The sequence below is a fragment of the Xenopus tropicalis genome, chromosome 2, assembly GCF_000004195.4.
Source record: "Xenopus tropicalis strain Nigerian chromosome 2, UCB_Xtro_10.0, whole genome shotgun sequence".
Taxonomy (NCBI): domain Eukaryota; kingdom Metazoa; phylum Chordata; class Amphibia; order Anura; family Pipidae; genus Xenopus; species Xenopus tropicalis.
In genome coordinates, this window is record NC_030678.2 from 140,644,171 (window position 1) to 140,666,730 (window position 22,560).

A 22,560-nucleotide genomic window follows, 5' to 3' on the forward strand; every position below is an offset into this window, starting at 1 on the left:
ATTTGAACGTTGATAAATCACCCCCTTGGTGTAATTACACGAGGTAGAATTTAAAAACATAAAGATAAGGAGTTTTTTCTATTCAGTAAAAAATAAAAATAAAAGTTTATTAATTTTAACAAAGAGTAGACCTAAAACTATAACAACAGACCAAGCACCATAATGCACGACCGAGAGAAGAAATTAAGGACCTCCCTTTTGTTCCTTCGAAACAGAGAACTAGAGGCCAATCAACCCTCTTTTAAGGAGAAGTTATCAGAATGAAGGGAACTACTGGCCAACATAGAAGAGATATTGAAGATTTAAAGGAGAAGGAAAGGCTAATAAAGAGTTAATCTCAAGCTGCAGGCATACCTTCAGTTCTCTCAATAGTGCCCTTAAGTCTCCCCATATTTCTCCCGTTCAGATGATCAGAAACCAAACAAGAAGAAAAAACCGCTGAGCTGTGTAAAGAAAGTTCCCATAATGCCTCACTCCTGCACTGAGACCAAGACCGGCTCTTTAGTCAGCGCATGCACATCTACATCTATGAGTGCGCACAAACAGGAGCACTCCCCTTCCCACGGACCCTCTGTCACTCCCACTCCTAGGCTCGGGGGGAGGGAATGATGCGCAGTGTAGCGCGCTGAAGGAAAGGAGGTGGGCCTCCCATTTAAAAGATGGCGGCGCCATTCACTAAAGCGATGATAAACTTTACAGTAAGTTAAACTCCGCTATTCTTGCAATAATAGGGCCAAAACTAAAGTGTTTTTGATTAACAGTAGTAGGACTAGTGAAGGGTATCCTGTATAGATTCTGCCTTTCCTTCTCCTTTAAGATTCAAACACCATATCATTTCATCTCCCACTCTTCAGTGAGAATGTGAGTCAGCTGATGTGACCTTTCGTGCGGGAGAGAGAAATTGTATTCACAAGCTTATTGTTAGAGTGAAATGTTCAGGCACGGTTTTCCAGATATTCCACAAATGTTGTACCCTCCATAAGGTCATTGTGAATACAGGTTCCAGTAGGCAAAAAGATCTATAGTGAAAAGTTGATGTTCATAGACAGTAAAGCTTGGCACATTTTAGATAACTATTTCTTCTTGTGAGAGGGACAAAGTGAGTAATCTTGAAAAATAAGATTTTTTTTTCCCTTTGAGTTCTAGGCCTTTGGATTTTTTTGTAGGCTTGAAAAAGAGTATTCTTTTCAAAGTAATGAAGGAAATTGGCAATGACAACTTTAGGTTTAGTTTGATGGGTGTCTTGGAGCGGTCCAGTACTGTGGAGTCTTTCTACTTTCATAGTATTCGTTTCCAGAGATACACCCAACTTTTGTGGCATTATGTTAGTAATTAGCTAACTAGAGATTCCATTTTGTCAGATTCTGATATACCAACAATTTTTTTTTATTAAGCCATACTCTGCCTGCCCTACCCTGCCTGTGTGTGCCATACTCTGCCTGCCCTACCCTGCCTGTGTGTGCCATACTCTGCCTGCCCTACCCTGCCTGTGTGTGCCATACTCTGCCTGCCCTACCCTGCCTGTGTGTGCCATACTCTGCCTGCCCTACCCTGCCTGTGTGTGCCATACTCTGCCTGCCCTATGCTGCCTGTGTGCCATACTCTGCCTGCCCTATGCTGCCTGTGTGTGCCATACTCTGCCTGCCCTATGCTGCCTGTGTGTGCCATACTCTGCCTGCCCTATGCTGCCTGTGTGTGCCATAAAGTTAGGAACTGACACGTTTCATGTACCACGTGTATAGTAGTGTCAGCGCTATGGCTGAGATTAATGACCAAGCAGTATTAACATTTACAAAAGGGTAACCAAACTGCATTGAAGTGAAACGTTAAAGGAACAGTAACACCAAAAAATGAAAGTGTTTTAAAGTAATTAAAATATAATGTACTCTTGCCCTGTGCTGGTAAAACTGGTAAGTTTGCAACAGAAACGCTACTATAGTTTATATAAATGAGCTGCTATGTCAACACGGGGGCAGCCATTGAAGCTGGAAAAAAAGGAGAAAAGGCACAGGCACATAGCAGATAACAAATAAGCTTTGTAGAATATAATGGGGTTTTATCTGTTATCTGCTAAGTAACCTGTGCCTTTTCTCCTGTAAATCGCTGCCCCCTTGGCTACACAGAAGCTTTATTTATATAAACTATAGTAGTCTTTCTAAGGAAAACACACCAGTTGTACCAGTACAGGGCAGCATTACATTATATAGTAATTACTTTTATACACTTTTCATTTTTTGGTGTTACTGTCCCTTTAAGATCAGAAGGTATATATACTTAACAGCCCGAAAACCCAAAAACATGCCTCGGCACCTTTCTCCGGCTTCGTTACTGAGTGCAACTATAGAGAAGTGCAAGGGGCCCATTTTGATATCTTTAATGATCGAGGTTCTACGCACAACTGACTGGTAAAGTGTAGGCATCACAACTGCACTTGTGGATGTACATGAACCCTAGATTTTTTTTTTTTTAAATAGGAATTTCTCCCCAAGTAAATAAATACAACCAATGTATAGGGTACCTAAAGTTTGTGGCTTCTAGAGACTCTGGAATAGACACTGTATAAGCACACGGTCATTGCTGGCATTTCTGCCCCCGCAGTTAATCTCAATTGTAACCCCACAGTGTAATATATTTGGAAAACTAAAAAGAAATACAAAATAGGTGAATATGTCTTTGTAACCAAGACCCAGTAAGACAAAAAAAACCAGAAGAGCACATTCATATTTTTGAAAGATAAGTTTTATATAAGAAGCAGTAAGAGGCTATAAAGTCTAGGGAGGTTAAGAAGTAACTAACAGAATTTACTAACAGTAATGATCAGGTGGCAGTTAGAGTAAGGCATTGTCTCATGACATCAATGCTGTTAAGGTGGCATTTAGCCTCTTTTTTTTGCTGGACGTTGCAGTATATGTAATGCATTGATGGTGGCTGTGTAACAATAGAAAGAGGACAAGAACGATATACATACATAAATAAAAGGTCTATGGATGTTCTCCTCAGACACTGCAGGTGGCGCACCGCATGTACCGGGCATGCAAACATGGTAGCTTGAAAGATACACCATATTCCCTAAGAGATCAGATCTGACACAGCACCTGATATTAAGGGTGGAGTGAGTGTCCGTGCATGGGCAGGTACAGGAGAAGCCTCTAAGCATTCTCAGGAGAAACGGGGGAGGAGAGAGAGTAACAAGACATAATATGTACAATGGTAAAACCTCTCTTGGTTGGGGAGGGAGTTGATTTCTTAGTGCAGAGTCTGCAGAAACTCTTGTTTCCTTGGTATTATAGGGAATGAGGTTTGTGGTGAAGAAGTGCAACTCATTTACTTAGTTTCTTTATTCTCGCATCAATACTGGTAAAATTGTCTTCCACTGTGGCCAGGTTCTCCTTCATGGCCTTCTGGACCTACAAAAGAGCAATATCCATATTAAGTGTGCATGTAATTTGCTTTTGGATCAGGCCCAACACAGCACACTAATGCAGCCTCCATAGCACAGACCTGAAATTTGCCCACAGAACTGTACTACAGACACAGTTGCAGACTTGTGCAGCTATATTCATTAAAGCTAAGAAACTCTTACAAATGGAACAGACTGGTCTGTCAACTGCTCCCCGCCGACTGGAAAGGGAACTGCATAGAACCATGGGTGTTTCTACAATTCCCGTTCAAATCAATGGAGAGCGGTTTCCCAGATTTCTGTCAGCTATGGTGCCTGGCTAACAAAACACCTGCCATTGCTACCTGGGCCACTCTGATTACAGTTAATAACCTACAAGGTCAGAGAAATAGTGCTGCTTAGAAAAAAAGAAAAAAAAAAAAAAACACATTTTGGGGGGAGAGGATGATAAAAGCAATAACATACCATAGCTAATGCATTGGTATTGTCCTTCAAAGAGTTTGATATCATCTGCTGTGTAGTGTCCAAGTGGGCGAGAAGCTGTCCGAACTGCATGGCTGAAATAAAAAAGTTCGGGGGGGTTACATAAAGCAGACGCCATACATGAATGATCAATAGAGCAGTCGCACAATTTAGTTTGTTATATATGATACACAGTCCATTAAGTTGTTCTTTGCACATATGGACTAAACTCCTGTAACAGAATACACACACAAAGGAGACAGTTTCCCCTTGCAGTACCTTGCTCGTGCAGCTGCTTTAACATGAGCAGCCTCTGGACAACCTGCGGCAAGGTGCTAGACATGGAATCCCACTTCTGCACGGTCTCATAGAGCTGGTGCACCTGGGGCAGAGAACAGAAGCTGCATGTTACAAGAGGTATACGGAATGACTGCCTTGGATTTGGAGTGGTCGAGAAGCTGAATACAACAGGGGGAAAACACAAATGAACCTTCTTTACAGGAATACCATGCCTTCACATTTCCCCCCCTTTTTTATTTTTTTACATTTTTTCCCATTAAAAAGGTTTTTCTCAACTTGAAAAAAATAAGACTAAATGCAAATTGTTTTAAAATATGGCTGTCGACATAAAACTAATGGGCATCACGTTGGTGCGCTCTCCAGCTAATCGGTTCAGTGGCTGAACAGCCACTGAAGAATCACTTCCAGGCAACCAGAGACATCATCCAATACATTTGAATGTATTATTCTGTATTTACAAGCAGAGAATTGCAACAGAATAGTTTTCAGTGATACAGCCAAAAGTATAAACTAGTTACCTGCGGAGAAGTTGGAATTCCAATACAAATCCTTTTACCTTGCTTTCAGTGTCTGCATCCTCAATGGCCGCTTTGTGCTTAGCGATTTCATTCATTTTCCCTAAGACACTCTGAAAGAATAACATGGGAGTGAATATGAGTTCAACAAGCATCGGTATTAAAACATTTCAAGTTTCAAATAGAGAACAGTGGCTTGGCACAGATCTGTCTGCTACTGGGTTTGTAACGTGAGCACAAACCATGAGTTTGGTCAGAAAGGTATTTTAACTTTTTTACATTTTATGGAAACATTTTCATTTGTAATTCTTAGAGCAATAAGTATGGCACAGGTTAGGATGAGCAACAACTGGATAGCACTGGATGCGCCCTGCTCATGATGGGACCAGCAAAGCAAATCTAGACCGTATCCTACTTTATATAAAGAGCTCAAAGCACTTTAACAGTACAAAAGCCATTAGATTTTGGATATCACTGCCAACAGGTTCAGCAAGCTACTTATAAATATAAATATATGTAAGAGAAACAATCTTATCTACTAGGCAGAAAAGGTAGCCTCCACCTTATAGACTGGGCATCCCACAGCCACATGTACAGCTATAGTGATGATCCAATGGGAGGAATGACTGGGTATATTAAAAAGAGAGTACTGCAAGGAGGCTGCTATGGCCCCAGGTTAGGGTTTTGGCAAATTCTGATTCCAATTTTCCCAGGCTTATGTAATCCAATAGGTTAAGTAGTACCCACTGACCCATATGTAAAACTCAATGGATATTATAAACCGTATATGGAATTGCCATCTCTTGGCGCAATCACTACTGGATACTGGCAAATTACAATTAACAGTACTGTTGGCATTAGAAGAGCTAGGATTCTAAAGAGACCCTTCGTCTGAATGGAGCACAATGCAAACACAGCTCACGTAGCACGTTATTTACCAGTTCTGAGAGATCAACCTCAGGGAATTGTTTCTCCCTCACTTCTGCTTTGATTTATATTATTTTTGCAACTTTTGGTTTTGCATCCACTGACCCCCATTTACATGTTACATACGCACCTGTAGTCTGGCCTCCACTTGGTCCAGAGATGCTACATCCAACAAATTGACTTTAGCCTGTAGAATTTCAACTGTGTCCTAGAAAAGAGGAGTTGTGTACGTATAGATAATGATAAAGCAAAGCAGGAAATTACATAGACTAAATAACTCATTCTATTTACATTGGTTTCATGAGTGCAGCCCCTCCCTTAACAGCTATAGTTTTCCCTTTTGTCTAGGGATGCACCGAACCCACCCACCCCCATAGATTCTGCTGAATCCCGAACCGAATCCGAATTAGCATACGCTAGTTAGGATCGGGAAAGGTTAAAAATTGCAGCGCGCTGCAAAAGAAATTCCCCCCCTACCATTAAACCCTTCCGAATGCTAATTAGGATTCAGATTCATTTCGGCCAGGAACATGGATTCGGGCGAAAACCAAATCCTTCAAAAAAAGGCTGGATTCAGCCCGAATCCTGAACTGAATACAGGATTCGGTGCATCCCTACTTTTGGTCAAGATTCCACTTAATGACAATGGGAAACCATGGTGTTCCCGGACCACCTAGAAGAAGTCCCGCTCTGCCAATGATGCCATAAGGTTCTGCTCAATTTCTGAATGGACAGGACCCAATCAAAGTTCACTCAAGGTCAAAGGAGTCAACTGGATGTCCAGTTTTAAATCTAGTTAGCCACATCACTCTCAATGGGGATCTAGAGTCTCAGGATGTGAAGCACCAGCCATATCCCCACTGAGTATCAGAGAAAAGAGCTGTATTAAATAGCAGTCAAATTAAAGATGAATAACTATAGCCTCAAGAGTGCAGGAGGATATGGAAGAGAGCCATGTTTTTATTTACATGCCCTGCTTACAAGGGACAGGTGATTAACCACATAGTGCCTGTATGAATGGAAAAATTAAAAAGAAAAATACTGCTCTATTTGGCACAATACTGCCAATGTATTGGCAAGGCTGAAGGCTGAAATCACTGGAAATACCACTTACCATCAAACAAGATCCTTGAAGTCCCACAGTGAGGGGATTCTGTAAAATAAAAGGATATAATATTTACTATTAATTGTTAAAGAAAGCTCAGGAGACGCAGGGGATGAATTCTCCTGGATTCCCTTTAATGTAAATGTGAACATGACAGCTTTATCTCACCTGAGTGTCCTGATCATTTCGCACAGCAGCCTCCAGCTCCCCCAAGCGCTTCTCTAGCTCAGCCATCTGAAAAGAGCAGGAGCCCAGTAAGCACACACAGCAGGAGATTATACACATTCTCTACACAAATGGGAACGCTTGCACATGATCCTGACTGCTACATTAACACAACCAGTTCAGCGCTGCCTATGTCGATATGGGCAATATCCTACATACTAGCTACACATTGCTCTGCTCTTCTACACATTCTACTGGATTGATGTTTTCCCACATTACTTTCTCTATTTTTTCACCTTTTAGAGAGGTATACTTATTTTGTGCCTCTCTATTTTTCCCCTCATTCCAGCTTCATCATCTAATATCGCTTTCTGACTCATTTTCCCTTTCTCCCCCCACCCCACTGTTTACAAGGTTGCTAAACTCACCTTCTGTTCCTAATCTCCCTATTCCACCCCCCATGCTCACATATTTACCCATCTTGTTGTGGTTTCCCCTTCTCCCCTCAAACCCTAACTGGTTCTTCCCCCTTTTAAACAGCTCCATGTTCCTTTCTGCTTTCCCATTCCACTCTCTCATTTTTTTGTGCCTTTATTTCTTTTTCTCTGCCACTTGAGCTTTTTCTCTCGCTTTTCCCTTTTGACCCTATAGACCAGGGATCCCCAACCTTTCTTACTTGTGATCCACAGTCAAATGTAACAAGACTTGGAGAGCAACACAAGCACCATAAAAGTTCATGGAGGTGCCAAACAAGGGCTAAGATTGGCTATTAGGCAGCCTCTATGCACACTTACAGGGGGGTTACAGGGGGCTTTATTTGGTAGTAAATCTTGTTATTATTCAACCAAAACTTGCCTCCAAGTAAAAATTCAAAAATAACTACCTAGTTCTGGGGCACTGAGAGCAACATCCAAGGTTTTGGTGAGCAACATGTTGCCCCCGAGCCACTGGTTGGGGATTACTGCTTTAGACCAACAAAGAAAAAAACAGAGCTCTCTTATTGCCAACAAAGAGGGTGTCACAATGTGAATATACACTGCTGGACAAACAGTGGAAGATGCATGACTGCTGTCTGAAGCACTGCACTATACAATCTATACAGTTCTTAATGATACGCACATACCAAAGAAGCCATACAGATTAGACAAGTGGCAGAAGGTCAAGTATCTCCTGCCAGGAGAAACCTGCATGCAGGTAAAGGGCAGTGTAAGAAGAGGTACCTGCCAACTGGACAGCCCCGGTCTAGTTTAACTTGTTATATATGTAGTATAAACAGTATTGTTTGCCCTGCAGCAATATACTCAATCTGCCCTGCATGAAGCCTGGCAAGGGTGCTACAAAGACACATCTGCCACAGGGAATATCGTTCCTCAAGCATACCTTTGCAGCCTGAGAGAACTTGTTTTGCTCAGGACGACAATGCAACTCATAAGTCACAAAGTTCTCATTATCTGGGCCAGGACCCTTTGCAGGGCTTTTTCCTTCAGGATTTTTTCTAGTTTTGGCCACATCCAACTGAGTCAGCAAACGCCTAAAAGTGCAAATCCAAAAGAAAACAAACATTAGTTAAAGGGTAAAATAAGAGTGATTTCATTTCTTAACCAGATAGTTCATTGTGGTGATATTATTAATATATTTTTTCTGCCCTGTAGCCCATATTCTCTTTTTTCCCCCCAAATATTTCTGTAAGTGTACAACTCCCAAGCTGTATTTTAAATAAAGGTTTATTCCTGGTACAACTTTCCTGCCTATGAATTTCATCTTGTGGCTTTAAATACTACCTTCATGTGGTTAAAACTTTATTCTGTGTTTATCACTTAATGTCTCAAAAAAAAAAGAAAAAAGATGCAACACGCTGTCTAACTGGTTCTGCCACATAGTTAGCCCTTTATCTGGGGTGGTGCAACTTTAAATTAACTTTATCAATTAACCTTATCAAGTAGACATTGATATTCTCAGACAATATAGAATTGTTTTTTGTGTTTTTTCAGTTATTTAGGTTTTTGCTTGACAGCTCAGTATTTCAGTAGCTATCTGGTTGCTAGGGGCTTATTTATACAAGCGCAACCAGGAAATGAGAGACTGGAATATAATGACATTCTATTCCATACTAAAAAGTTAACTTAAGGGTGTACCACTCCACAATGATTAGGTTTCTTCTCCTGGTCTTGCCTGTGCTGTCTTTGCTGCAGACAATACAAATAAGCTTCTAGTTCCACAAGAGTAATGTCCTCATATCATACTACTGAGATTTTAAAGTTGTTTACAAAACCCAAATCTACTTTCATAAAGGAGAAGTTAATCCTGGTTTACACAAGGGGGACCCCACACTGGCCACCCTCCCCAAATACTCTACTACTGTTAACATTTTGCTCTATGAGCTTCATCAGAAAGGATATTCTTTTTGTGGAGCATAAAATGCTTTTATTCTGTTACTATTCCTTTTCAAATATTCACTTTACATTTACTTCACAATATTGTCACTACAGCTACCATTATCCTCACCCTAAGCACTGTTAGTATGAGGATATATATATATATATATATATATATATATATATATATATATATATATCAGTATCTGTACTGCTCAGGCTACACACTGTAATCCCACCCTTTCTGTATTCAGAGGAACCATACTGGTACAGCACTGTACATTGTTGCCCACTTTTTTATAACAGCAATTATTGAAGCATATAATGGCAGCATATCAACATATCTCAATGTATACACTTACTTTGCCAGGGCACCATCTGGGTCGGTCAAGTTGATGGCAGCGTCTGGGCCCAGTAGTTTTTCTAAATGAGTGGACACTAACTGCTGTTTTAAAGCAGCTACTTGTTTGGCTAATGCAACCGGGGTCAGTTTCTCTTCAGCAGCAGATTCTTTCACTGTGCTCTGTAAGAGGCAAGCAATGGTCTTGTTTATTAGCAACAACATTAACAGTGGCATGCGATTCCTTAAAGAGGGAAAAGGGAAAGGCATATGAACAGACATTACATTATATCAAACTATGAAACAAAAAGCCATTTCAAAGTTAAAAAAAAAAAAAAAAAAAAATAGGTTTCATTCTCTGTCCCAATGAAAAGAGGAATAATTATTAAATGCCACTTTTTCAGCTAAAATAAGAGAGGACTGGACCTGAAGGGTGTGTGAACCAAACCAATGCCCCCTTCTTCTCCAGTGACTCTGCGGATTCATTTGGGAGGGAGGGATAGTGTAAATTAGAGTAAACACACAGTATCAGCATCAAATTTATTTAATAGCAGAGATATCACATTTCATAACTGGGCTCATCCTGGTATAGGTTAAGCAGCCCCATGCAAAGCAAAATAACAAAAAAATGACCTGGAAGTGAGAGCAAGAATAAGCCCACCTGTGCCTTTTCTACTTCTTGCGTCAGTTCCTGGATTTCATGCAGCAACCGCTGGTACTTCTGCTGTGGTGTTTCTTTTATTCCTATTCCTTCCCCAAGCTACATAAGAATAAGGACCCAGTTAAAGAATGACAGTAATGTGGAATCACCTCCTTATGGGTGAACAGCTTACCCAGTCAGCACAAAACTACGTTAGACTCCAACTTTAGAGTAAGGCACTCACAATTTCGTACTCCCCGGATTCATAGCCTGTCCTCTTGGACTTGGTAATCCGATCTGAAAAATCTAAAGGTGGGGGAAACCAATATTAGTTATACATATGGATACACATTCCTGTCTGAATGTATAGTTCTACATCTTGATTGGAAAAACTCATGCTGCAAAGATTTGAGAGACTGCTGGAAAAAGTCCAAAACAACAATCTGTAAAAAGTAGGTAGCAAACCATGGCACGTTAATGTAGAAAGGAAATACATAAATCATATTAACCCACCAATAAAGGTTTTCCAGCTTATCTCTTCAATTAAAGGGCACACAATCCCCTCCTGTTTCATACTGCATGCCACACAACTTGTGTGTAAATACTAACTAGCCATGCACTATGTGGTTTTTATAACAGCTCTAAATGCCAACTGTTGGCAGCAGTAATTATCATATAATTCATACAGTTCTGCATGATGAGGCAGTTACACAAGATGGCTCCTTTGAAAAGTGATGAGCTCTATGGCAACTTGTTTAGAATTCCCCTTATGCATGGAGAAGCCCTAAATAATACTTCAATTTAAACTGAATATTTCAATAGACTTAAAAAAAAAAAAAAATCTTTTCCACCTATACAAGGAGTTATAATTTCAGCAAGGCCTGTAGCCAGATCTGTTAATCAAACTACATACGGTAGAAAATGAATAAGGACTTTTGTTAGGCATGCCATGGCCACCCAATGGTCGTGATTAGCTACATTTGTTACTTCAGAAAGACATTTAGATGGATTTGAAAGCTAGGCAGTTTTGTCCAAGCTGGGGAGCCCTGTGCACAATATTGAAGGCCTGGATCATTACAGTTATATGGCTGCTGAACCTTTAGTTTAGAGCAGTATGCCTATTATATAATATACAACATTTATAGCCATACTTGTTTTTAGGTTGGGGAGTGAATTCTAACAAATTAAAGTAATTTAATGTATTGGAGAAGCCCCCTTTGGATACCCACATATCACTGACACACTACTAGTATTCGCACACCCTGCTTTTGTGTCAGGGACAGTTTGTGTGCAGCCAATAAAATGAAGCGTAAACTGAAAAAAGGACAATTTGCTACTATTGGAGCTGTAGTTAGATATTTTCCTAGGCTAAAAAAAAAATACTCACCTAAACCTCTGGTGCCAACTTTCTTGTCCTTAAATTTGTCATAAGCTGCATTGGGGTTGACAATGATGTGTTCTACGCTAGTGCTAGTAAGCTCCTCCTATAAAAATGAGACAGGATATCAGTTTTTATATCTATTTTTTCAATATACTGATTGGTTCTTTGCTGCCTTCTACAAGAGTTGCTGCCCTTAAAAAGTCTACATATAAAGTCTTACATAGAACATAAAAAGTAAAAGATTCACTGTCTAATAATCCTCAAACTATAGCCCCTTGGCCGGATACGGCCCCAAAGGTAATTTACCCAGCCCCTGCTGTGTCCTCACCCCTGGCTATTCCTGCCTGCAGACGCAGTGGGGAGGGGGGGCGGAGGATGCAGCAGGGGGCGGGCTGTAGTTTGAGGACACGGGGGGGAATAGTTTGAAGACTACAGTCCGGCACCCCAACAGTCTGAAGGACCATGAACTGGCCCCATGTTTAAAAAGTTTGAGGACCCCTTGTCTAATATACCCCAAAAAGGGCTACTCAAAAAAAAAAAAAAAAAAAGGCTGAAATGAATAACAATGTAATTCTATATAATACTTATGAATACAAATATACAGCAACTATTTCATAGGCACTGAATCCAGGAATCTGATTTGGACAAAGCCATTGTTCTTAGCTGAACCAACGCCAAATGTGTGACTGCACTGCGTGGCATATTTTCTGGGAATTCAGCCAAATCTTCTCTGAAAGTTTCAGTATTTTGGAAGATCTAAAATTATGGATTTGGTGCAATCCTATGTACCTATTTTACTATTTTATAGATGCTAATCTATCAGGCCTTAACATATCCCAGAAGTAAAAACTATATCCACAGTAAAACACTATACACTATGAATATTTACAAAAAAAAGAAGAGGGAAGGGCATAAATATCCAGCATGGGGAACCACAAAACAATCAGATGTAAGGGCACAGCAAATGCTTTCCCTGTATAATTGTTTTACGAAAGTGGACACCGTTGCACAGAATTCTACAAGCCATACGAGAGCACTAAGTGATCATAGATGGTTTTGATCTATTGCTGCCCAAGCAAATTGTCTCACTATGGCACCGTTAGTTTGTTTCCAATTGCAGAAAAGCAATGTGCCCACAATAAGCAGTGCCCTTGGACCTCAGACTATATATTCCCTCTCTCGGCAATTAAAGTTCTTCACCTTTAAATTAACTTTTAGTATGGTGTAGAGTGTACTATTTTGAGACAATTAGTAATAGGTCTTCAATGTTTATTATCTGCAGTTTTTAAACGATTTAGCATTTTGTTCAGTAGTTCTTTAGTTTGGGCACTATCTGGTTGCTAGGGTCTGATTTAACTCGAATAGAGGAGGGAATAAATAGAAAGATAATAAAATAGGATAGAGGAGGGAATAAATAGAAAGATAATAAAGAGAAACAATAACAATAAAACTGTAGTCACAGAGAGAAACCGTTTCTTGACTGGCAGGGTTAGAGACCACCATTTGAAAACTGGAAAAAGACAGAATAGGAAGGCAAATAATTCAAAAACTATAAAAAGTAAATAATGAAGCCCAACTGAATAAGAATAGGCCACACTATATTCTAAAAGTTATCTAAAAAGTTGAACCACCCCTTTAAAAGCATCTTTGTTTATATTAAGTATTTGTTACCGCAAGTAATTTGTACAGAGGAGGATTTAGTCATGTTAATATCATTTGCCAGCAAACAAACTGCTGCAGCCAAGCAGCAACCTAACTGCCAGTTATGATGATTTTCCTAAAATGTAACCGAGTATATCAAATAATGGTAGCATAATAGAAATCATTATAAAAGTAAAACATGGAATGAAAAATAAAGCAGATAACATGCACAGGAAACAAATGATAACTGATTATTTGTTTCGGCAAGAAAGGATGAAGGCTACACAATTAATTTGCTTAGGACTTAGGAAAACTGCATGATCACAGAGGACAGAATAATGCAAGCAAACACACGATCACTGCCAAGGAGAGCTAAGTCTCCTGCTAGCTTTAGAATACAAGGATGAGAAGATTTCCAGCACCTAATGCTTTATATATGATACATGGTTAATATGTGGGGTATCCAGCCTAAGGTGGGTGATAAGGGGCTAAACCAATCGCTTAGCTCTAGGGCCAAATGAGCAGATTACAATGGGAATACAAGCTGTTGGAGCATGGGCCGCATCAATGAGCGTAGTGTGTAGTGCTTAATGCTCCGGGAAAATCAATCCTGGCCGATTGGCATCTAGACGAGTCGGGTAGGCTCGTCAGAATCCTGAAGAGCCTGGATCGGTATCTTTAATCCACCCGTGTATGGCCACCTTTGTATCTGCAACTTGGCTTACCAGAGCTGCCATTTATTATCCTGTTCCTTGGTGTATTCCTTACTGATTATAAATGGTTAAGTTCATACACTATCTCCAGTGCTGGCACCACTGTAAGGCCAACACCCAGGCAGATTGCCTAAGTAGCAGAAGTCAACAATCAATAGTTGCAATACAGTACTGCTTATCTGTTATTTATAGCATATTGCCTTCAGTTAGCTTGCATTAAATAAGGATGGCAGTGCTGTGTATCTTTGTAGCTTGGGAGGCTATGAAGCTTTGCAACTACAGAGCGGGTAAGTATGAAGCAGAGCAAGGATAGCGGGTGCAAGCACAGCACTAACAGGCACAGACACAACACCGGCACACTGCTTACCAGCTCCTTGCAGTTTCCCCAGAGATGACAAAGATAAAATAATAAAAGAAATGTTAAAAAGAAAAAAAAAAAGGAAAGAATTTATATTAGAAGATTAAGACATGCAACACATTTACAATAAGCTTACAGTACGTACCTAGAAAAGAGAGACTATAGGGCTATAAACAGATCAGCAATAAACGATTAAAGAATTCAACAAAAATAGCATTGCAACGTTTCTACTGTACTTTGCATTTTTATTGCCAGTACATATAATCAACGTGGCCTTTAAATTCAGGCTTTTAATTTCATTAGAAATGAAAGGCAACATGATAGTGCCATGTATAAGAGGTCAGGAACTAATTCACCCTGCAATGCCACTTTGAGATCAGTTATAGCTATAACTAACAAGAGTGAAGTCCTACAGTGTAACATTACAGAGTGAAGGGGATAGTTAGTATTAGTGCTTGTGTTTAGATAAGAAAAGTCTGCGGTGGAAAATACACGGGTTAGTAGCAGCAACTGATATCATATGTGGTGTTAGCTGATAGCTATTGCAAGAAGTAGCAGGCTGTTCAGTGTGGCATTAACGACTAATTTTAATAAGTGGCCTTGATAGTAAGCAAGATAGCTTTCTACTGACAGCTGTGATCTTATATGGATGTAATAGGTGCACTATACCCCAATAAGGCGAAAACAAAATCTGCAGAGGTCTTTGTCCTTCAGGCCTAAAGCTGCAACTTTAAGGATGAAGATGTCTCCTAGTGCTTATACTAAATCCCACCATGGTACTAATTAAATTACTGGTGATGGTGCTGTGATGGATTTTGGTGCAAATGCCTTGTTAACTCAGAAGTTCATTAACATGGGACATGGGGCAGTTCTTGAAAGAAGAGCTGAGAAAAACAATCTCCAATTAAAATTCTGCACAGGCAAACAATGCAGCAAATCACAGTGCCAAGAGCAGTTTTGTAACCCAAAAGATAAGGATACCAGATCTTTTATTGGGCACATTTCTGGGCAGGGCTAAATGCATCAGATGTAATGCAATCAATGCAGCCCCTTTTGGCTTGATTTATAAAAGAGTCTACAGTTTTTCCCAGGATCTGGTAACTATTTATTCAACTGAAAAAAATATGGCCGCATTATATATGTTGGGACACCAGAACAGAACTGGCAAGACGTTTAACTACTAAGTATTGGCCTTTACTGGGACACTAAATAAAATGTAGGCAAAAGAAAAAAGTAAATGCCTACCGAGTAGTAAAGTGGTATAAGACCTTAAGCCCTAAGATATAACTGCTTGAGGTTTGCACAAGACCTGCAGAAAAGGCAGGGCCACCAAACACATGATTATAGCGACTCTGGCACCTAAAATCAGCATGCACCAATACCATTTAGCAGAATTAAAGGCACGGATATAAGTAAGTACCCCTGGAGCAGCCTACCTCCCCTTCTCCAGGGGTAATAACTCATATAAATGCCTTTTGTTCTCATTTAAAAGACTGGTAAAGCATATTTTGGGCACACCTAAACAGTGTGTTATTTCAAGTGTCAGGTTCACCAGTATTTGTTAGGGGAAGTTGGTTTGTGCTGATGGGCAAATTGCATTATTTGGCTCATATCAGATATTAGAGGACATGAGGCTGAGTGGATGGCTCCTCTCACTTCTGCATTAATGCCCCACCTATGTATTGACAAGGGGCATCAACAAATGAAAGTTTAATCTGGACAGACTGACTGCAATCCATAACTGCCACCCCCTCCAGGATTCTATAAATGCCCAGAAGGTCAGGCAGACCTACTTTAACCAGGGATGCCCAACTGTTTTTTCCAATGAGCCACATTCAAATGTAAAAAGAATAAATAAGTTCTTGGGTGGTGGGATGTTACTGGTTATTTGGTAGCCCCTGTGTGGACTACAGAAGGCTCTGTTTAGCAGTACAATTGCATTTTATGCAACCAAAACATGCCTCCAAGCCAGGAATTAAAAAACGAGAACCTGCTTTGAGGCCACTGGGTGCAACATCCATGGGGTTGGTGGATAATGTGTAGCTCCTGAGCCACTAGTTGGGGGATCACTGGCTTAAACAAATCTGTGCATGGGCAACCGCCGCTATATACCTTTAAGTAAAAGGTAGAAGGGGACTGCTACCTAATGGTGCATATATTATGACTATGGTGTGTATAGTTTGCTGATTTTTCAAGACATTTACATTGTTTACATGTGTTACACTTACAGAGATAAATGCTTAGGAATGATCTGGATTACAAGAGATACAATACTATAAAAATGGTACAGTATAAATGTTTTTCTCACGATGATCAGACATGCGAAGATTTTGGCTCATCAAACTGCAACAGATTTCTCTAATCAGCCGTAAATCAATAGTACTGTTAGTACACTATCACTGCATTTGATATTAGAATGAAAACGTAATTTCTAATTTATCAAAAAGAAGGAAAAACCAAAAGATCTAGACAATCATCTGGAAATTTAGGAACATGAGTGCATGCAAATACTAAATCTGGAAGTCTCATGCAAAAAAACAAAGCAGGAGTTGTCTTACTTGTGCAAACTAGCATCCAGGCAAGGTGGTCAAAAAGTGAGGGTGAGAATGTTAGCAAAACTCAGATAAACAGGTGCAAATGCTAAAAAAACAGTTTCACATTAGTAAATGGTACCCTAAAGCAATGCAATATGATGACCTGACTAGTGAATGCTTTTGATGTAACAGTTAGCTAATGGTTCCCCCACAATGAGCAACTAACTGGGTCTATGGCTTTCTGCAACCACATGGGGACTCATTCTGTACTATACAATAACTGGAGGGCACTAAGTGTGGCAACTCACAATAAAGGTATAAGTTACATTTTAGGCATAAATGAATCCTTCGTAAAATATGGCTGTGCCTTTATTTTGAATTCCATTTTCCTGAATAAATCTAAATCAGGAAAAAAAAAATTGCTCAGTGCCCAATTTTAATATTTTCAACTATACAATTTCGATGAGAGAAGCTCAATACAAAAACTGATTTTACAGAATGGCCTCTACTATATTGCTTTTATCAATTTGTGGCTCATCATATTGCTGCTTTTAGATAACATTACTTATTATATAAACATCTTCATACAACATATAAATATTTAATACACATAACAAATGGCATTCCTGCTCTCTCTACAGTGTGAAGAACAGCAACATGATAAGGCACCAAACGCGCACACACATAGTATTAAATTAGGTACATTACATATAAACTCAAAAGTTAAACCATGCAATTTCATATGCTGATATCATCTCTCGTACGCTACTGCTTTCTATAACAAGCGGAGTGCTGAAAAGGTGCAAACTGAGGCAATATAACATCCAGCAGTTAGGGTAAATAATATTCAAATAGGCCTAACAATTCAAAAAATCTTTACTATAGGCACACCTAAAAGTACAGCGTCTGGAGTAAAGTTGAACATACACATACAGATATTTCTGTAAGATATGAGATTCTGTATGGTTTTGTGTCCAAGGAATGATTTTAGCATGGAAAATGGCTTAATCAGGTTTGGTCGGTCTAATGATAACATTGTAACAACTGTTCCATTACGCTGACCAATATGTCCTGCAAATGTTCTCATTGAAAAGACAGCATTATCATTATCAAAATCTTCATTATCATAATCGTTCTCTCTGCACGTATAGTCAGCTTTAGTCATGACTTACCAGGGCCAACTGCACAATACAGCTACCACTCCCATGGTGCTACTTGGGCTCCAGGCAATAGTAGCAAATAGGGACTGGGGAAAACAGCTAAGAATGCTCTTACCTAGATCACTTGACAATACAGGGGCTCTACCAATAAAATTACTTTGCAGGGCTGCATTAATTGCATTTACATGAAACTGCAATTACTGCAGCCCTTCTAGCTGGAAATGTCCCTGATTTTTCAAGTGTCCTGGTAACCCTACACTAGAGTGAAAGCTCCTGTGTGCCTTTTGCTCTAGAATAGTGTCTGTGGGCTGTTGAACAAGGTACAGCCAAATAATACAATAAAGATAAGCAGCAAACAGTAAGTGACTGGACAGGGAAAATACACCTATACCAACGTTCTTGCTTGATTGCTTTTCTACACTTTTAAATCTCACAAAGATAAACCTTTGAAAATCAACTGAACTGAAAAGTAGCCTTACCGCATCAAACTCAGCTTGATCGTCTTCAGGCAAATCACTTGTTTCATAGACATCTGGCTCATTCCTGGCCTGAAATAATACAGAGTTAATACATTATTATATTACAGTACATTATTACCTGAACTTATGGAGGAATACTATTCAATCGATTCAAACTGGAATTTTGATTAATTCAACTCAATTTCCGTTGACTTGATCAACATCATTATTCATAATTGTCTGTGCCTTAAGGAATTTGTTGTCTTAGACCTTCATTTAATATAACAAGGTCAGAAGTATCCAAGTCTGTGGAAAGCTATGCAAGTACATGGCTTTAATAAATCAATAGCACTTTCCTAAGTGAAGGATAACGTTAAATCAATTCAGAATCCATTCTGACTCTATATTTTAATAATTCAATTATTTACTTACTAGGTTGTCCTTTAGTATTCTCTGTGCATCTATGTTATGCTTGTTTATTACATACAGGTGCCTTAATAGCTATGGGTAAATGAACAGCTCAGTTAACTTATATGTATTTGATGTAAGGAGAACAACTGATCCGACTGACAACAACTGAACCCGACTAACAAATGACCTCCTTTCGGCTAAAGCCAAAAAACACAACTCGCTACTAATACTTCTCGATCTCTCTGCCGCTTTTGACACTGTGGATCACCCTCTTCTCCTCCAGACTCTCTGCTCTCTTGGCCTTCGTGACACTGCCTTATCCTGGTTTTCATCTTATCTCTCAGATCGATCCTTCAGTGTCTCTTACAATGGGGAATCATCTTCTCCCCTGCCTCTTTCTGTCGGGGTTCCTCAAGGCTCTGTCCTGGGCCCCTTACTATTTTCTCTCTATACCTCCTCACTTGGCAAATTAATCAGTTCTTTTGGCTTTCAGTACCACCTCTATGCTGACGATACTCAGATCTATCTTTCCTCTCCTGATCTCAACCCAGAGCTTCTAACTCGCGTCTCTTCCTGCCTGTCCGCTATCTCCACTTGGATGTCCCAACGTTACCTCAAATTAAACCTCTCTAAAACTGAACTGGTTCTCTTTCCCCCATCCCACGCCCACATTGTTCCCGAGGTATCTATAACGGTTAACAATTCTACCATCACCCCATCTTCCCAGGCCCGGTGCCTTGGGGTTATCCTTGATTCTGCCCTGTCCTTCACTCCTCATATCCAATCACTTATCAAATCATGCCACTTTCACCTAAGAAATATCTCCAAAATCCGATCATTTATCCAAGATGCTGCCAAAATTCTTATTCACTCTCTTATAATATCTCGCCTGGACTACTGTAACTCCCTATTAATTGGCCTTCCCCTCCAAAGACTGTCCCCTCTCCAGTCCATAATGAATACTGCTGCCAGGCTCATACACCTCTCCAACCGCTCCTCCTCTGCCATGCCACTCTGCCAATCCCTGCACTGGCTTCCCCTACCATCCAGGATAAAACTCAAACTATTGACCCTCACATTTAAAGCAGTCCATAACTCTGCCCCACCCTACATCTCTGAACTTATCTCTAGGTACCATCCAACCCGCTTGTTACGCTCCTCTACTGACCTGCTCCTCAACTCCTCTCTCATTCCCTCCTCACACGCTCGCATTCAAGACTTTGCAAGGGCTGCCCCTTCTCTGGAATTCGCTCCCACAAACTGTCAGACTTTCTCCCAATCTCTCTGCCTTCAAGAGATCTCTAAAAACACATTTATTTAGAGAGGCTTACCCTAATCTAGCTTAGCAATACCCTGTGCCACACCTCTCACAACTCTGGTCATGCCCATTCCCACACCTTGTGTCTCAACCCTTTCTCCTTGTAGATTGTAAGCTCTTTTGGGCAGGGCTCTCTTCACCTCTTGTATCGGTTACTGATTGCTTTATATGTTACTCTGTATGTCCAATGTATGTAACCCACATATTGTACAGCGCTGCGGAATATGTTGGCGCTTTATAAATAAATGTTAATGTAATGTAATGTAATGTAATCCCCATAAATGATGAATGCTTTATCTATCTCCCTTGCAGAACAAAGCTGGCAATACAATGACAGTTCTTGTTGTTTGGTGAGGCCCCAAACTGTGTCTGATTTGGCTACCCAAGCTGTGGGCCCAGTCAGGCTGATCTGTTTGGCACAGTACTTGCCCAACTGAATTTTAAAACCTTCTCCAGTGACATTTGGCTGATAAGCTCCCAAGTTGGCAGCTTTTATCAGCCTACGTATGGCCAGCTTTAGTGGCACTTCTGTCTGTCCTTTACTCTAGCCATGGCAACTGATTTAGTAACAAAGCCTACCAAGAAATTTTACATGCTTGTACACACTATGAGTTAACGGTCTCATTTGCTCAGATACCTCCAGAGCCAGACTGGGATTCAAAATAGGCCCTGGCATTTCAAGTACACAGAGGCCCAACAGCCCCCACCAGCCCAATAAATAGTGACTGTCTATGGCATCTTACAGCAGCCCCCCTGGCATTTGCCAATATCCACTAAATGCCAGTCTGTGCCTGGATGCCTCCTATTATACAAACATCAAGCTTTTTAATTGCTGTTGTGCATGTTCCTATGTAGAGGGGTTGCTGGGGGTTTGAGCCTCTCCTGCCTTGATGTGAGGACCTGAAAGATTGCCTGGTGGGGTGGGGGGTCCTCAAATGTTATGCCATTGTTTCTTGGGGTTGCCAGATGAGGACTGTGGTGTGCTATTTGTTAACCAAAGTATATTCCATGTATTATATTAAACATATAATACATATTAAACCAGATAGTCTGAACAAATCCAGGGCTGTGGAGTCGGTAGATAAATTCTCCGACTCCTCAGTTTCTGATACTTCCGACTCTACGACTCCGACTCCTCTGTTTTTAATATGCTAATGTATTTTATGCATTCATACAGTCAATGAAAAGCATGCTTCATGGTCGCTCAACGTGTTCGTTTATGCACTGCGTGCATTGGGCTTTATTCTTATAGCAGAGAAGTAATTAATTATGACTGTTTGTGAATTGGGACATTTACACTTACTTTATTTATTTATTTTTTTCCCATTTAAATTTAGTAGGAGTCGGAGTCGGTTCATTTTTTGCCGACTCCAGGTACCCAAAATTGCCTCTGACTCCACAGCCCTGAACAAATCTCTAAATCCCAGACAAAACTTTGCAACTATGATCCCCAAATTGGACCAAGCTCTGCCAGTTACATTAATGCCCCACCCACTGAAGCAACTACCCCCCAAACCTCATTCCTCTGAATAGGGATCTGCCACTGATCTTCCGACATATTATATATTTCTGGAGAAAATACAAGTACCCGAAGGAAGGCACCATATATAAATAACATACTTGCAAGAGGTGACAGGGAAAGTGTTTGCGACGCCCCGCCCCTGAGGATCCAGTGGGCCCTACTCATACAGGCATACTGTGTGTATAAACACAAGGAATACATATAGCTTCCAGGAGATGTGAGTGGGAGCTGCCATGCTGAACCATCAAATCACTGCATAATCAAAGAACAAACTGGCCCCAAAGCTGAGTATGATGTAAGTGCTGTCCTATTAGATTCATTTCTAATTTTCCCTACAAGTATCAATTAAAAGAAGTCCATCAAGCTTGGAACTCTCACAGAAAGCAGTTCCAGTTGTCACTGAACTACTTCTCTCAGCCCCCCAATACCCTGATGTCAGGAGGTGGTATACCCAGTACCCGGCGGAACATAGTACCTACACCCTGCCATACAGGCGCCTATCTGTATAAATGTTACGTACAGGTGTATGATGTGTATGAGAGATTACTCACTATGCCTGGCAGGTCGGCGTATTTGGGGTCGGCCATGTCTTATACGTGAGATGACAGGAGGGGCCTGGGCGCGGCTCAATGCGGCAATGGGCCGGACGGAAGGAGCCAGACAGCCACACGCTCAACGGCTTCTATCAGGTCAGACGCTGTAGAAGTAGATGGAGAAGCACAAACGGCAGCCAGTGAGCGCCACAACAGATACCAGCGCCGGTACCGAGCGTGACAATCCGGCAATGATGGAAACCTCGCGAGATTGGAGCGCTTCACCTGACGTCACTTTGCTG

The 22,560-nt window shown here is 40.6% G+C and overlaps 1 protein-coding gene across 4 annotated transcripts; it reads right to left on the minus strand.

The window, feature by feature from the left end:
* Window positions 1-2,721: 2,721 nt before the first annotated feature.
* dctn2 (dynactin subunit 2) lies at window positions 2,722-22,560 on the minus strand. Of its 4 annotated transcripts, XM_012956888.3 has the most exons (16): window positions 22,277-22,560; window positions 18,496-18,564; window positions 16,881-16,889; window positions 14,332-14,337; window positions 11,617-11,713; window positions 10,474-10,535; window positions 10,251-10,349; window positions 9,612-9,772; window positions 8,255-8,405; window positions 6,878-6,943; window positions 6,719-6,757; window positions 5,735-5,812; window positions 4,719-4,790; window positions 4,142-4,244; window positions 3,866-3,957; window positions 2,722-3,407 (listed from the first exon to the last, which is right to left on the minus strand). In XM_012956888.3, exons 1-16 carry the CDS (start codon window positions 22,310-22,312, stop codon window positions 3,321-3,323), a joined length of 1,227 nt encoding a protein of 408 aa, XP_012812342.1. In that variant the 5' UTR covers window positions 22,313-22,560; the 3' UTR covers window positions 2,722-3,320. The 4 variants fall into 4 exon arrangements, with proteins under 4 accessions (XP_012812342.1, XP_017946709.1, XP_012812343.1 ...); XM_018091220.2 differs by lacking the exon at window positions 14,332-14,337; NM_001015706.1 differs by lacking the exon at window positions 16,881-16,889 and having other exon boundaries at window positions 2,724-3,407; window positions 22,277-22,500.

Coding starts and splice junctions, on each gene's coding strand:
- dctn2 (XM_012956888.3), bottom strand. CDS start 22,312: ATGGCCGACCCCAAATACGCCGACCTGCCAGGCATA. Junction 10,536..11,616: donor AGTTGGCACCAGAGGTTTAG/GTGAGTATTTTT, acceptor CCCCACCTTTAG/ATTTTTCAGATCGGATTACC. Junction 6,944..8,254: donor AGTTCTCTCAGGCTGCAAAG/GTATGCTTGAGG, acceptor TGCTCTTTTCAG/ATGGCTGAGCTAGAGAAGCG.